The sequence below is a fragment of the Vespa velutina genome, chromosome 15 (genome assembly GCF_912470025.1).
Source record: "Vespa velutina chromosome 15, iVesVel2.1, whole genome shotgun sequence".
In the NCBI taxonomy this organism is placed as follows: domain Eukaryota; kingdom Metazoa; phylum Arthropoda; class Insecta; order Hymenoptera; family Vespidae; genus Vespa; species Vespa velutina.
In genome coordinates this window covers 1,207,622-1,224,576 of record NC_062202.1, presented here as the reverse complement: position 1 = coordinate 1,224,576, position 16,955 = coordinate 1,207,622, and the positions used below count along the sequence as shown (strand labels likewise).

At 28.6% G+C, this 16,955-nt stretch overlaps 1 protein-coding gene across 1 annotated transcript in view; it reads left to right on the top strand.

Moving 5' to 3' along the window:
* The window catches only part of LOC124954564 (neurofilament medium polypeptide), a 57,486-nt gene that overhangs the window by 32,042 nt on the left and 8,489 nt on the right, over positions 1–16,955 (top strand). The window contains exon 3 of the mRNA XM_047507694.1: positions 978–1,111. Coding sequence (XP_047363650.1) covers positions 978–1,111 — 134 coding nt within the window. The remainder of the gene's footprint in view (positions 1–977; positions 1,112–16,955) is intronic.

Here is a 16,955-nt window from a genome sequence, read left to right as displayed (position 1 = left end):
TTAGCCGACCAGCTTGTAGTTTTGTAATTCGGTAAAAAAGAAACAATTAAATGGAAAAGCTTCGAAAAGGTATAATTGATTTTTTTTTAAATCACTTAGAAACTCTTGTACACACTTTTAAGAACATCTGCGACGTATCTTATATATTATTTATACATAGTTTATTCCGATACTGCACGATAATGCAATTATATAATAATACAATATTTTTAATTCGACATTTCTTTAAAAAAAGAAAAGAAAAAGAAAAAGAAAAAGAAAAAGTAAAAGGAAATATTTATACTATACAAATTCGTACAATATCGAAACAAAAAGTTGTATAAGTATTTATGTTAGTACAATATATATATATATATATATATATATATATATATATATATATATATATTTATATATAGATATATTTAAAAGAAAATTGGAGAAGGTAAGATCGACGATCGCTGTTTATTATCAAGAAATTCTTTCTACGATCTTAAAAACGTATATCGATAAATCCAGAGGGTCGCTTTAATATCACGATTTTAAATCATACGATCAAGAATTCTCAAAGCGTACACTTCTTCAACACATTCGTGGAATCGAAGGAAAGCCTTAAGCGCATCGTCGACACGTAGTAGTATCGTTATTGAAGATTCGAATCACGAGAATCGAAGTAAGAAAGGTTTCTGCTCGATTCCTATTTCTAAGCTCGAGCCAATTCTACCATTAGAAAATGTTTAACCGCAGCTTCTTCTAGATCTTTTATGATTGTCACAAAAAAAAAAAAAAAAGATAAAAACGAAGAAAAAGAAAAAAGAAAAGAAAACGTGGAATCACTTTTTATTATTTATTTATTTGTAAATTAAATCTATATTATTAAATCGATGACATATCATTATGATAAAATAGAAAGAAATATTGGCAATTTTATCGAACTTCACTTTTTTTTCTTTCTCTTTTTTTTTCTTTTTTCTTTTTTTTTTTTAAATATTTATTAGAACTCTGCAACGCAGCAACAAAGATACAAGCATCTTTCCGTGGCCACATGTCGAGAAAGGAACAAGCCGCAGCAGCTCTCGTCAAATCGGCGGGAGAAATCGTTGAAAATGCTGCTTCCAAAATAGAAAAGAAGGTAAGTATCATATAATATACATTTTATAATAATAATGTTTTTTAATTTATTTATTTGTTTAACAGTATAACATTTTTTTGTTTTCATTATTATTATTATTATTATTATTATTATTTAATATTTTACATTGAAACATCAATCAGATATTACAGGTTATATATATGATACAATATACACGTGTGTATAAAGGTAAAGCCTATCGTCAGGAGCACGAGAATTTCAAAATTTATCACACTTAATATTTTAAATTATATAAAAAGTTAAATAATTAGATTGTATATATATATATATATTAAATATATCTAATTTAAATGATATATATATATATTTATATATATATATATATACGAATCTGTTATCTATTAAATTTGATATATTAAAATATTTTTAATTAAATTATTTTTATTTATAAAATTGATCAATTACGTTTTTATTATTATTATTATTATTATTATTATTATTATTATTATTATTATTATTATTATTATTATTGTAATTATTATTATTGTTATTACTGTTATTATTATTATTTGTTATTATCATTATTATTATTTATTTATTTACATAAAATTCTTTTTTATATGCAAAGTATAATAAATATAGGTATTATATACTGACGTTATCACGAAGTTTGATTTATAATGAACAAGATCTTTATCGCCTCGTCAATTCAACGAAGACGCGCGATATATATTCCACAATGTGAGCACTGAGAAAATATATATTGCAGGATAAATCTCGTATACGAACTCAGTCTCTGTCTGTCTCTTTCGATCGCTCGATGAAAGTCTTTTTCCATGCAATGATAGAACAATATATAACCTCACGGAATCAGACCAGTTATTCTTCGTTTATCGTGAATCATTCAGTTTCACATACAGGATGTTCTATAATTCTCAAACTATAGAAAAAAAAAAAAGAGAAAAAAAGAAAAAAAAAGAAAAAAAAAATGTTCACATTCATTTTCCAAATCTGTTCGTATTATCCAAATAAATATTACATAAATAATTATTAATTTTTTTTAATATAGAACTTTTATAAATTATTTTAGAAATAGTTAAATTTTCGCACTTTTTATATATATTTAATACAAATAAAAATTGAGAGAAAGGAAAAAAAAAATATATATACATACATATATAATTCAATTCAATTTCAATAGTTTGAGATTTATAGGACATTCTATATCCAAGAGGTATTCTTATAATGAACGTATCTACGAAATGGATCGTATCTGAGATGCTGCGAAAACCACTATAAAGAATTGCGAGTCATTGATCCAATTTTCATTTGAATAATTGAAGAAAGGAGAAATGTGAATCGTATTGAGTCGAATATATTAACGCGTACGATTATATATATATATATATATATATCTTTTTTTTTTTTTTCTTTTTATTAATATAATTACGATCTCAATGATAATTTCAATGAGTTAGAAAGAGAGGATGAAAAGAAAATGAAAAGCTGTTACCATGGAAACACTTCGGATGCTCGAGCCAACAAATATAATAATGGGTACGTACATGCATATATGTATCTCAGGAAAATGCGTTTGAAAAAGCTTGAAAAGTATCGGCCTCGTGTGAATCGAAGCGTATTTCTTGTCAGATAGGGAATATCAAGAAAAAGAAAGTCTCTGGAGACACTGTATACGTACAGTGAGATTCAAAAACAAAAAAAAAAAAAAAAAAAGAAGAATAATAAAACTTTAATAACTCCTTAATATAAAAACGTAACGAGCAATTCTAAATTTTTACGCATTTAAGTACGTTGTTAATAATTAAAAGGAAAATAGAATTTTCTTTTTTTTTTTTTTTTTTTTTTTTTTTTTTTTTTTTTTTCTATTGTCTTTGCAGAACAAAAAAAATTACAAAATGACTTTGATTAAGTTTATTATTATATTTTATATTTAAATCATTTTCATGTATGATTGATTATATCAGTTGTGTTTGAAAAAAAAAAAAATATATATATATATATATATATATATATATATACTGACATTTTCTTATACAGACTGTACATGTTCTATTTATCATACTCGATAATTTCAAAGCTTGTCGTTTTGTTTCTCCTGGTTATCGTCATCCTTAGCGTACTTCGAAATGGATAAACCAAGTATCTCGACTTTTTGCCCACTGCAACGCCCTTCATTTCCTAAGTGCTTTTGCTCTTAAATCGACGTTAATACATTCGACCTTACTCTTTTTTTCTTTTTTTTTTTTTTTTTTTTTTTTTTTTCATTCTTTTTAACTTTATTCCTTTTTCTTTTTCTACGGTAGATACGATATTTCATTCACGAACGAAGTAGCAAATCTCACTATCGACCTTTTCGTCCATTTCAAACGTGATCGGAAGTACTCACCACATATACTCATACACATGTATGTATATATATATATATATATATATATATATATATATATATATATATATATATATATGTACACACGAGCATCGATCCTATCGAGAAAGACCAATAACGAGCAATGAGGTTTTCCCTTGTAAATTAGCTAATGGAAGCTCATTAAAATTTATATCACTATTCAATAATTCTGTTTGAAGGAGTTGCATTTCTCCTGAGAACATATTTTCCTTCGTTTGCCTTTTTTTTTTCTTTTTTTTTTTTTTTTTATTTTTATTTTTTTTTTCCTCAGTTCCTCATTTTGATGCAATATTTTTTTATAAGTATATATTTTAGATCTTTCTGGTTCACGAAATATTATCATTAGTTAAAATCAGCTGATGATTATGAATGTGACCTAAATTGTACTCGTATATACATATGCATATATCTAAATATAAATCACTTTCATACGTTGTGAGTTTAAGTGGGTTTATGTTTATGAAAATGGGCTTTAATTATGCCATAACTAGAACGATACGAGAAAAATACGTGGAAAATTATCGATTTTGTTTTAATTTTATGTCATTTACATAATCGATCACAAATATACATCTTTATTGACGCAAGGTGTATGAAAATATCTTTTCTTTTTTAAGAAAAGAAAAAAAAAAACTTTGTGGTTTAGTTAAAACAAGGAAATCACTTCGATCATCGTTCTCATCGTTTTCTACCACTTCATTTTCTCTCTTAACAAAGGAGATTGTTGTTCCTTGAAATTCTCATCCAAGTGAAATCGTTTGTCAAGGACTAGAACGTGATCGATAAGGCTTCTCGATTCTTCCAATGGATATTAGAAAAGATCCGTTCGTGATATACCTTCTTTCTCCCCTCGACCTATCTGATAACGGATAACACGAGATTCCTTTCCTGAGAATGTTTGAAAATGTATGATGAAAAAAACAGATGTAGTAATAGGATATCGAACAAAATAGTTCCATCAATGCAAACATCTTTTCGATGCTTTGCATAATGTCAATTCGATGAGATCCATGTACTTTAAAAGAGATTCGATATACATATATTATTTACATAGCAAAATATTCAGACGCCTGTATTAATGATGTCCTCCTTTGCATACTTGTACGAAGGGTGGGCTATCGTCAGGGGCACAATAATATAAAAATTTCCCATAACGTGGAGTAAGTATCTGATGATCGATACGATAAGTATATATATATATATACATAAGTATGTATATATGTATATACATATGCATTTAGACCATTTGGAGATATTTTTTGAAGGACGAGTTCGAAGGACCTCGTTGCTGATATCGACCTCGTTCTTTCCAGAAAGAGCGAAGAGAGCTCTGAAATATTCATGAACCATCCGTTTCGAGTTCCTTTTTTGCATCGCCGAGCATAGAAGCCATTCGACAAGATTTCTAACGATGCCGAAAATGCTGCCTGCATAAAATCCCAATAAGCTTTTCTCGAGCTCTTTTACTTCCTCACTTATTCTTTCTTTTTTTTTTTTCCTCCTTTGTCTCATAAATAAAAAATTCTCCGTCTCGGAAAAACCCCAACACAAGATTTATATTCCTTTTTCCCAAATTAATGTAATTAGGATCGACGTCCGTCCGTGTTTCTTTTTCTACTGCAATGATCTTTTCTATTATTCTGTGTTCAGAGGTAAATTTGCTCCAAGAATTTTTCTCAATTAATAGATCCACACCTTCTCTTTCTCTAAAGGAAAAATTAAATTTAAAAAAAAATAATTAAATAAATAAAATGTTGTGAATGACATGTTGTTGATGAATCTATAGAATGATTTTTATAATTACATTTAAAATTTTTAGAATAACATTTAAATCACAAAAATTTCGTACGGAAAAATTTTGCATTGAATCAATCTTAACGTTACATAGCGTAATTAATTTTTATTGTTGATATAATTATTTCGAAGATTTTAAGATCCCTTGTTTCTTTCCCTTTCTTTCTCTTTCTCTATTTGATGGAACGTCATATTTTTCAAAAATTTTCAAGAACATCAACTTCCAAATAAATTTTTAATTTGATATAATTTACGATAAATTTTCTTTTCGATCGAATGTCGTCTAAACTTTTAATAAGTCAACGTTGTTTATTCGAACAAGTTTTATTTAAATATATCTAGCTTTGATATAAAAGACAAACAATTTTTTTGTCCAACACATAATTTAGAAGTTGTTCAAAGCGGGTCTTTTAGACTCTACCACAGAGTGTAAAAAGGAACACATACGAGATGAAAAATAGGCAGGCAGCGTGTTATTCAAGCTTGCAAGCTCTTTTCTTCTTTCATTTTGTCGATGTTAGTATGTATTTTTAAAAGTACACGCACGAAGCGTGCTACGAAGATGAATTGCTAGATGCACGAGTCTTTTTAAAGTGGCGAGAACGAAAGCCCGGGATCCATCCTCGTAAATTCATTTCACATTCTGTGCTTTTTTTTCTTTTTTTTTATTGTATATATATATATATATATTTTTTTTTTTTTGATTTATATCACGACACAGCGCGATGCGAATATAAAAATGTGGGTCACTCGTACGTTTTCGTCGATTATTTCAATCAGCGTCGATTTTATTCACTTCGCGATCGATCTTTAATTCTCAATTTTCATTTATTTTCTAATTTATAAAAATCAGTGATTCTCAACCAACCGATAACGTGGATAATAAAAAAAAAAAAATTTAGTAATCTGATTGATTCAAAATGAAACGATCAAATAAATATTCTGAAAATAATAGAAAAATATATCTCTCTATCTTCTTTTACATTATACTTTTTTCACAATTTAAAGTACATACAGATAAATAATTCCCTTTAATGTACCACAGAACTACTCTCGTATTCCATATTAGGTAGAAAATTACTCGAAGTTTGAAATCCAACGCGGACACACACACACACAGACACACACACATAACTCTAAATGAATACTCGATTTGACTCTGCTTCTAAAAGAGATTAAGTTATGTAACCAAAATTATTAAACTACGCAATTTTCGAGAGTGTTCATTAAATTTACAAGTAAAATAATTCTTCGTTCAAAATGACTTATCGTTTGATATATTTGAACTAGTAAATAGATATCGATTACTCCTTGTCTTTCGTATTTAAACCGATATTTTTCGTTTAATATTCATCTTAAACAAAAAACGAAAAAAAGGAAAAAAAGAAAAGGAAAAGAAATGAAAAATGTCTTGGTGTACTATGATTGATAAGATCTGCTGTAGCGAACGTTAGCGTTATCGTTAACGAAACTCTTGCTAGTATTCAACGAGAGAAGATCATAAATCATGCATCTCTCAAAGACAAAGGCAAACTCCGTTAGGATCCTCTAATTTGCTTTGATAACGTGCTGCAGCAACGTTGATTGCGAACACGCTTCGTTATACGAACGATATCATCCCTCGTTGGAAAATCCTAAACTTTCCTCCCTCTTTACGTTCTACAACGCTCGGAATGACAAAACGCTTTATGGTCATGCCTCCTTTCACAATTTTCACCCGTCTCGCGTCATCACGAAAATAAAAATGTTGATAAGATTATCCACGGTCTTCACTTCTTTTTGAATCTATTTTTCTCTCTTTTCCCAATGCTCCACCACCGTCCACCCATCCTCTTACTGCTAACGTTTACGGAACAAAAGAGATAGTTGAATATTATTTCATCTCCCTTGTTAAAGTAAAATCGTTCTACCGAATTTTCTACCTTTTTTCTAGCTTTTTTTTTTCTCTCTCTTTCTTTCCCTCTTTCACTTTCTCATTCACTCTCGTTAGGATATAATGTAAATTGCATTTAAAAAATTATTATTAAGACCAAAATGCTTCTTCCATTATATCGAATATTTACTTTTCCCTTAGATTATAATAAAGTTCATAAAGGGATAAAAGAAAAGAATAATTATAATCTTTCACATTTTTCATCTATTGTATCAATTTTTTCTTTTTTTTCTTTTTTTTTCTTTTTTTTTATTACAATTAATTTATCTTTTATCTCAATTGGATCGTAATAATAGATTCAATAGAAAATAGAATAGAGTTCATCCTATATGGCAAACGTAAGAGATTAATTCAAAGAATTTAATTGTAAGATTAGAACAAATACATTAATATTCATTGCATCAAACGAAATGTATAAATCGTAGAAATTTGATATTCGTCACTATCAGATATCAAAAAAAATATATATTATATATTTTCTCTCTCTCTCTCTCTCTCCCTCTATATATATATATATATATAGAAAAAGATAGAAAGAAACAGTTCGTAGAATTGAGAAACAACTATCCTATTCGAATCAAAACTTAATTGATACGCGTGCTCTACACCCGAGCCGAATCTGATCGAATTCGCTCTTGTGGTCGAACGTAAATTGAATTTCTCTGTATATCGGTATTATTCAGAAGCAATATTCCTATTCAAGGGTAGCACTACTTTATATATAGATTTTTTTTTAATAGTTTTCTCGAACTAGTTGTTAATTTAATTTCATTTACATTAATTATATGAGAACAAATTTAGAGATCAGAATAGATGTAATCATTAAAGTCAACGATTATTTAATTATAAAATTTAGATATATTATGTCCCCTGACTATAGGCAACCTTCATACATGTATGTCCATAAGAAAGTCGTAGATACAGACACCAAGATATTTTACAAAATAGCAAATATAATGATTGGAATAGAAAGTACATCTCTGGTGTTTGAAATTAACGATAGATAATTAGATCTTAATTCCACCAAATCATAACTTTGAAAATGACTATGCCCCTTGCGATAGGCAAATTCTTGTACAAGTAGGCATATAAAGAAGTCTATAGGCGCTTAAATTGCATCGTATAATCTATTGTAGGTAACATTGGAAATAACAGAATCAAACAGGATGCAAGTAATAAGAAACTTTCCGAAAACAAATCTACTAAGACTGTTCGCATGTCGACGTTAACTTTATTATTAAATTATCATGGCTTCCATGAGAGATCCTTTTACCAAGATCGTTACAAGGCTGCTCGTATTTTCACGCAAAGCTTTGCTTTGTAACTACTATTTCGCATGCAAACAATCCTTCTCTCTTTGATTTACATTGTCGATTGAAAATTTGATAGTCCTTTCGAACGGGAATAACTGACGAATCTAATCACAGATTATAAAGAAAGATTTCAATTGAATAAGATTGATTATGACAGTAAATAGAGAAAGAAAAGAATATAAAAAAAAAAAAAGAAATGGCGAACATGTAACTTTAAAATTAAATGCGAACGTGCAAGGTACTATGTCCCTTAAGTAATCGATATTTCGTTTGAAAGTTCATGGAATGGAACATTATACCTTCGAGTCGTTCTACAGGGTGTCTTAAAAATTTATCACTTTGCTTAAAACATTATCTAACGTTTTTAATTTCTTCATGTCTTTTTATTAAATTATTATTTGTTAAAGATAGTATATTTTATTTGTCAAGAACAGTATATCTATTTTATTACTTCGTAATTTTTCATCGTACGAAAGAAACGATAAATTTTAGAATAGCCTGTACTCGACACTTAAGTTGAGCAAAATAAATGATACGATGTCTCTAATAATAATAATAACAACGTAAACACGTGTAGAAAAATCAACCCCTGACACAAATTGCAACACTTCTTTCTACTCGCTTTTGTAAAACATCGAAATGCCATTTAATCGGTAAACAACATTTGCATCGCGAACTAACTTTAGTCCATTATAAAAGAGTAAAGTCGAAAATTTAAAAGAACATTTCTATCTCTCGAGAAAAAAATAAAAGTACAAATAAATAAATAAATAATATTATGACACTCTGAATAAAATAATATAATATCTTTTAGAAATATTTGGATAATTTCGGATTGGCGAACACTTTTTTACTGTAAATTTTTCAAAGAACGTGTTTGGCAATTTCGTTGGTTACTAGCTATTGCACTCCGCCCATCGAACTACAGACAACTTCCTCAAACATTGGCATACTTGACACGGGTCTTTGCTTGGTTACGTGTTTCTACGTAACCTCGATAAAGTGTCCCTTGAAAATAGCATCATAGGGCCGGCTGGGCTATATTCCTTCAATGTAATCGATATATATATATATATATATATATATATGTATGTATATATATATATGTTATACATACGTATGTATATACACATATACCACGATATGGAATTATATCAAGACGTAGATGTGTATGCGTATATGCGTATAGTACGATCAAAAACGATATTTCACGTTACTCTTGTCACACGTGTGACTTTTTCGAGTGGGATATAAAAAGTTAGAGGGTAAATGTACGAAGATAAACTTCTTTCTTCCACGTCCGTCCGATAGTTTCAGAAAAAGTACTCTATGACATGGAGATCGTGATGTGAAAATATATCGTGGAAAATGTACTGGTATGAAATAAATAATATATAATAAGAAAATCAATTTTTAAATATTAATAAAAAAGAAATAGATATGTATAAAAAAAAAAAAAGAAAAAAAAAAAGAACAATATGAAATATTAATGAGACGTAAAGTATGTAAAAGTTTATAATATAAAATGAAAGAAAAGTAAAATAAATAGTAGTAATGAAAAAAAAAAAGAAAAAAAAAGAACGAAATCTAGGTCACCCGATGAATCTATCTATAGTCGTTGAATGATTCGAATGTTATTGACGTTGTTTGATATTCATTAATTAATTACGATAATGAACGTGACAAATTTGCAGATATTTCGTTAGCGTCCGAACGTACGAACGCAACGAAAACAATTTTGAGTTTATAATGAAAATCCTTATCGCCAATGATATCGTTCATAATCGCTTTTAATTAATTATTATAGAATATTAAATTATTCAAAAGAAAATGCAATAAATGTACACAATGACTTTATTTTTCTTGAATATTTATCTAGTTGTGTAGGCACCATTTAAAAAAACAAAAGAAAAAAAAACTTTTACACCAAAGCAAATGACTTAACTTTCGAGGATTTCTCTTTTCCATGAAGAATCGAAAAGTTTGATATTATTCGACTTTAAAATAATCTCTTTTTCATATATCCATGATAAAAAGAAATTAAAAACTTTCATTGGAAACGGGATGTACGCACATTCACGTTTACGAGTTGCCATAAATTTTGAATTGATATACGAAAAGAATAAAAGAAGAAAAATGAAGAATGAGAAGAAAAGAAGAAAGGGGTAATGGAAAAATTTTGATAAATTTACCGATAAAACGTAAACTTATCCGAACGTAACTCTATTTGATTTATTATTCGGGCCAGACCATTTAATATTTTCTAATTTATATTCCCTCAGTGAGTATAACCGAATTCGAGGAACTTCTGTTATCGTCGATTTATTGATTTCGATAAGACCAAAAAGAATCTGACATATATGCATAATACAACGCGCTAAAGTAACCTCGTATAATTTTGTTTTCAAATCGAAGAATCTCTAAAATCTTTCGTTAGCGATCGTATTGATCATTTCAATGATATACCGTCGTATAATTCGTATTGTTTGCTTTGCAAATTATTTTCAATATTTTATAAAAAAAAAAAAAAAAAAAAAAAAAAAAAAAAAAAAAAAAAAAAAAAAAAATATATATATAAAAACGATGTAACTAATAATTTTTTATCGAATTATTTTGAATGGTACGTACAGAATAAAGAAAAGAAAAAAATCTTTCTCGATCAACGATATATCTTTTAAAGGAAAGGAAGATTTAAGTCAGTTTTTTTTTTCTCGACGCGTTCAATATCAATAAAAAGTCCAACCAAACGAGAGACATTAACCGTGAGCCGGTAGGATAAAGGAATAAAGAAGATAAAAAGTCCGAATGGGGTAGTTCCAACTGGCTTTAGCTCGACTAACGGAATAGAAAATTCCAATTTTCATGGTGAAAGACAATCGGTAGGATCCAACGAAGGAACGCTTCTAATTTCACTAGAAAAGCATTTAAAATCCTTCCGTCGTAAAATAATATTTATAATAAATCTTTGTGCGTTATCCGGTAAATCTTTTGAAGCATTTCATGTGAAAAATTGTCTATTGGTAATTCAATGAGAAAAGGAAAGAAAAAAAAAAAAAAAAAAAAAAAGAAATAAACGATAAATTTATTTTTCATTTTCCAAAGATATTGTCAAACGTGTTATTTAATGATACAATTTAAAAAGGAAACGAAATTTCTTGTAATCTCTAATCGATTTTATTCTAATCAATTTCTTAATCGATCTTTTAGAATAAAAAAGAAAAAGTTAACGATCGATCGATTAGATGTCAATTTCATCAAGTTATAAATTTTGAAATTGATGTGCCCCTAACGATAGGCAACCTTAATACACGTGTGTATACAGTGAAGATGTTACCGTAGGCGCCTAAATTCTTCTTAATCCATCATAAGCTGTAACGAACGAAGAAAATTAAAGAGAATGGAAATGAATGGTTATGGTTTTTGAAAAAGAATTTTTCAATAAGTCAGGATATATTCGAATAGATGATATATGAAAGAAAAAGATTTGCAAATAAGAAAATACAATTTACGATATTTTTCCCTCACAAGAATGATATATAAAACAACAGGTAGAAGGAAAACGAGGGAATGTAACAATAGTAAATGAATACATACGAAACATACATTTGACTTTCTCAACCACTGATATTGCGTGTTACTCAGGACGATGTATATGTTTATACATGTGCATATGCATGTGTCTACATTTGTGTATTCAAAGTTTATCCATGTGCCTTGCATTGTCCTCATGAAAATGGCCTCTATACATAAAGTGCGTACTAACGAACACACGACTATAACCCTGATTATACACATATACACAGTACACAACTTTAATCAAAGTAGAGAAAACAACGTAAACGTAAACTTTGCAATACGACTTTTCGTAAAATTAACTTCATATACAATAAACGAATTTGTATCGCTAACATCTTTTACTACCATTAGATACGAGAATTTTATTTTTATTAGATATTAAAATAAATTTCGCTTAATACTAACTTTTCTTGAATTGAATGAAAACGAATTTTCTTCTACTTTTCTATAAACAAATATAAACGTATATCTCTTCGAAGAGAAAAATTTTCTTTTTCTTTTAAACAGAATACTCGGAAATTTATTTATATTATCGTATTATTAACTTTACGATTTAACGTTAACTACGATATAAAGAAAAATGAAAAATTTCTATTTTCAAATTTTCAACGAACGAGATTATTTCCATAATTGAATGGCGCACATGGTTAACGTAAATTAAAAATGAAAAAAAAAAAATAAAAAAAAAAAAAAAAAGAAAGAAAGAGATATATAACAAAGAGCAGATATCAAATTTTCTGAACAAACAATATTTGATGATAATAGGCATGAGATAGATAAAATCTTGAGTAGAAATAGAAGGCTTCTTAATTTGTTAAATCGTTCATTAAAAATGGAGCAGTCGTTGCTTGCCAGTCGTGGGAATACATTAACGCTCTTTACGAATAGAGAAAAAAGAAAAAAGAGAGAGAATGAGAGACGTGATCGTGGAAGAGGGAGGAAAAGGGAGAAGAGGAGTTTGCGTTAGTGCAACAGCAAGTGCAGTGGTCTCGAATCGACCTAGTTCAACCTTGTGCATTTACAGAACTACCCAGAGGTATAAATAAACGAGTACCGTGCATTACAAGTACCTACCGACAAGTAAAAGGCATCCCCTCTCACTCTCACTCTCCCTCTTTTTCTCCCTGTTCAATTGGTTTTGCACACTGCTAATACGTATTTTTAGTCACGTCGGGTGTTTATTCTAATCTCAACATTGGATATTAAAACGATCATACTTTTAATCGATAAGATTTGTCTAGACCATAAATAATATTGTAGGTTATTTATCAACTCAATGATTATTATTATGTGGTTCAATTTATATGATAATTACAAATACATATTTATATGTATATATATATGTATATACATGATTTATAATATTATTAATTGCTCTATAATTTAGATACTAATATATGTACGATTGATAATTAATATATATATATATATATAAATACATTATAATTTCTTATAATAGTATTAACATTATGATAATACAAATAGAATTTATCTAAATTTTACTGCTTAGGCCACTTTCGTATGAACTACATTAACACGGGATTAATATAAATTTAAAACAAAGGAAGAAAAAAGAATTAGATAGATTATTTTTCAATGACAAAAAAAAAAGAAGTAAAAACAATAAAAAAAAAAAGAAAGAAAGACAAAAAAGAAAGTTTAATTAGAACTTGGAGCGAACATTATATTGGGGTGGGGGGGGGGGGAAGAAAAAAACAATTTCTAGGCATTTCCTTTACCAAGTCCAAAAATTTCAAATTCCAAGGGCGCAAGACGAAGATCCTTTAATTTTTTTTTTCTTTTTTTTTTTTTTTTTACTGACGTCGTAAACCAAGACGAATCAAAGGAAATATGTCGATTGATCTCGAAATGCAGGAACCATTTCCTGTCACGTAAGGCAGATAGAAAGCCATGAAAAGTCATGTACGTCCAAGCGATAGGATATCGGTCTGGGTGGAAGGATGAAAAGAGTTCCACGTGGAAAACTAAGAGGATTCTCTCTCTCTCTCTCTCTCTCTCTCTCTTTTTATTCCTCTCTCTCTCTCTCTCTCTTTCTCTCTCTCTCTCTTTCTTTCTTTTTATTTCTCTTTTTCTTTCTTTCTCTCTTACACCAAAGTCCGAAAGTGCTCTTCGTGTCTCCTTTATCTAACGTCGCTTTCTAGATGCTGCACGAGCGCATCGCATTCACCTACCACCAAGCATCTCTACCTTTCTATAATATATAGTCCTTTATTTTTTTTCTTTTTTATCTTCTTCTTCTTCTTCTTCTTCTTCTTCTTCTTCTTCTTTCCTCTCCTCCTTTCTTTTTTTTCCACTCTCCCTCTTTCTCTCTTTCTCTCTCTCTCTCTTATGTTTTTTCGGCCGATACTCCAAGAAAACCCAACTTCAAGCTTAGCTTTCTGCTATCACTTCAAGCACGTACCTTCTTTTCATCAGCGAAAATGCTCTAGTAAAAATAAAAGGAAGGAAATAAAGAAAATTGAGAATAAGCCCATTCAATTTCTCTACTGACTATTCGTAATTCGTTAATATATTATGATCTTTTTATTATATAACGAATTGCGTATTATATCTTTGTTTCTTCCTTTCTCTTTCTTTTTTTCTCTTATCTTTCTAAGATTCATTTAAAAAGAAGAAGAATCTTTTCTCGTACAATCTCTATCGGCAATTGGAAAGTATTTTTTGTTCTTTTTCTTTCCTTCTTTTTTTTTTTTTTTTTTTTTTTTTTTTTTTTTTTTGAAAAGTATTTATACTTTTAATATAAATAATATTGTACAGAGGAGAAGGGACAAAAACGAAGGGGAAAAGAAAAGGAACAAAAAAGAAAAACGAATGAAAAGAAAAGACGTGTACGAGAAACATTTGTCCTTCTTTCTTTCTTTTTTTTTTTTTCTTTCTTTCTTTCTTTTTCATCAATAACTGTTAATTCAATTAATTATCATCGTTATAAATATTTAATGAATTTTATCGAGGTGAAAATCGGAGTAATGATTAGAAGTAATGACTATTCAATATGAGAGTCATACGACAAAGAGAAATTCTCTAATCTGTTGTTGTGCATAGGACCAAGTGTAACATGATAAATTTATCGTTGGAACTGAGGAAGAGAAGTGACGGGAGCTTGCATGAACAGTTATCCTAACAGAAACATCGATGAGAAACAACGTTGAGGGCCATGCATGCAGCTGCAAACGTAACCTTAATTAATATAACAATACAGGCGAGCTTCGAAACTAGAGACTTTACTAGATACCTAACAATTCCGACAGTGTTATATATATATATATATATATATATATATATATATATATGTATGTATGTATATGGGACTATTGTTAGATCCTTCAACATTATCCTGTGCTGATCCAACGTAGGACGTGGCAGGACTGTGAATCTAATGCGTATCTGTATTAAACCAGATCCTTTTGATCAATCGTTATTTCTCTAATCTCTTTAGACATGTCCATTTGCTATTCCTTTTGTAATTCTAATCACTTTGAAGTACTCTTTTCGTCATTTTTTCCTTCGCTTTCTAATTAATCTTAAAACGTTCTCTATGACTTCAGATCTTTATTCGGATGAAACCATCTTTGTGTTCTAATCATTTTATAAAGTTTTCTCTCTCTCTCTCTTTCTCTCTCTCTCTCTCTCTCTCTCTCTTTTCCTTTTTTTCTTAGTCGTATTATTTGTTCTAATTAGTTTAAAGAATAATTGTATTCAATCGTTCTAATCTCCTTGAAAAGAATCCTTTCTGTAATATTTTTAAGTAATACCAATCACTTTGAAAGATTTTTCTTAATTTGATTCTAACGAAAAAAAAGAAAAAAAGAAAAAAAAAGAAGAAAAAAAATATTCTCTACGATTTCTCTAATGATTTTAATCATTTGAAAAATTCCTTTACGAGCTCTTTTACTTAGAGATATAATAAAAATTGTGAAAAATCTCATTCGTAATTACTTTTCTTTTAGTATTACTCGAATTTCATCATTTCCATGTACTCGATCCTCTCCTTTAAAAGATTACGAAATATTAATTCTCTTTCTAAGATACACTTATTTTTCATTTTATTGCCAGTTCGATTAGAAAAAAGAGAGATAGAAGAAAAAAAGTTAGAGTTGTACGTGGAATCGATCGATCTTCCATCAAAATGATTGATTGATCGCATAGACGACAAAATTTCTAAGTTCTCTTGCTTCACAAAATACTTACTTTCTCGTCGTCCTTCAAAGTTGGAATCGCTTTTCGAAAAATATCTCGCGTGGTTGAACGTTGAAAAGTTAAGGACATTTGGGAAGGACATGAAAGATTTTGTGGTAAAGAAAAACGTTAGCAGTCGCATACAGGAATCCTTGGGATTTCTTTGAATGTTCACGGACAGCTGTCCTCACGAGATGAAAAATTGAAAGAGAATTTGAGAAAAGCTAAAAGTATCTAAGTTATTATACTAGTATTTTTTTTCTTTTTTTTTTTTTTTCATTTCTTTTTTGTCTTGTTTTTTAATTTATACGCAATCTCTGAATATTATTAAAAACAAATATTTAGCGACAATATTAAACAGATAATTTGTTAATAATAATTTTCTCACAAATAAATGAAATAACGAAATAATGTTTATTACATCAAGTAGAACATGTCAATTAATAATCAGCCCATCTATTAGGAATGAAATCATTTGTAATATATCATTAATATGAAATTAATTAAAATTAATAAACCCGATTATATAGATCGAAATATTCTAATACGAATAATCCGTTGATAATATCGAGTAGAAAATGTCGATGTATGATTTGCTACGTTTAAATACGATCGATTCAATGAATTAAATTCTTTAACGAA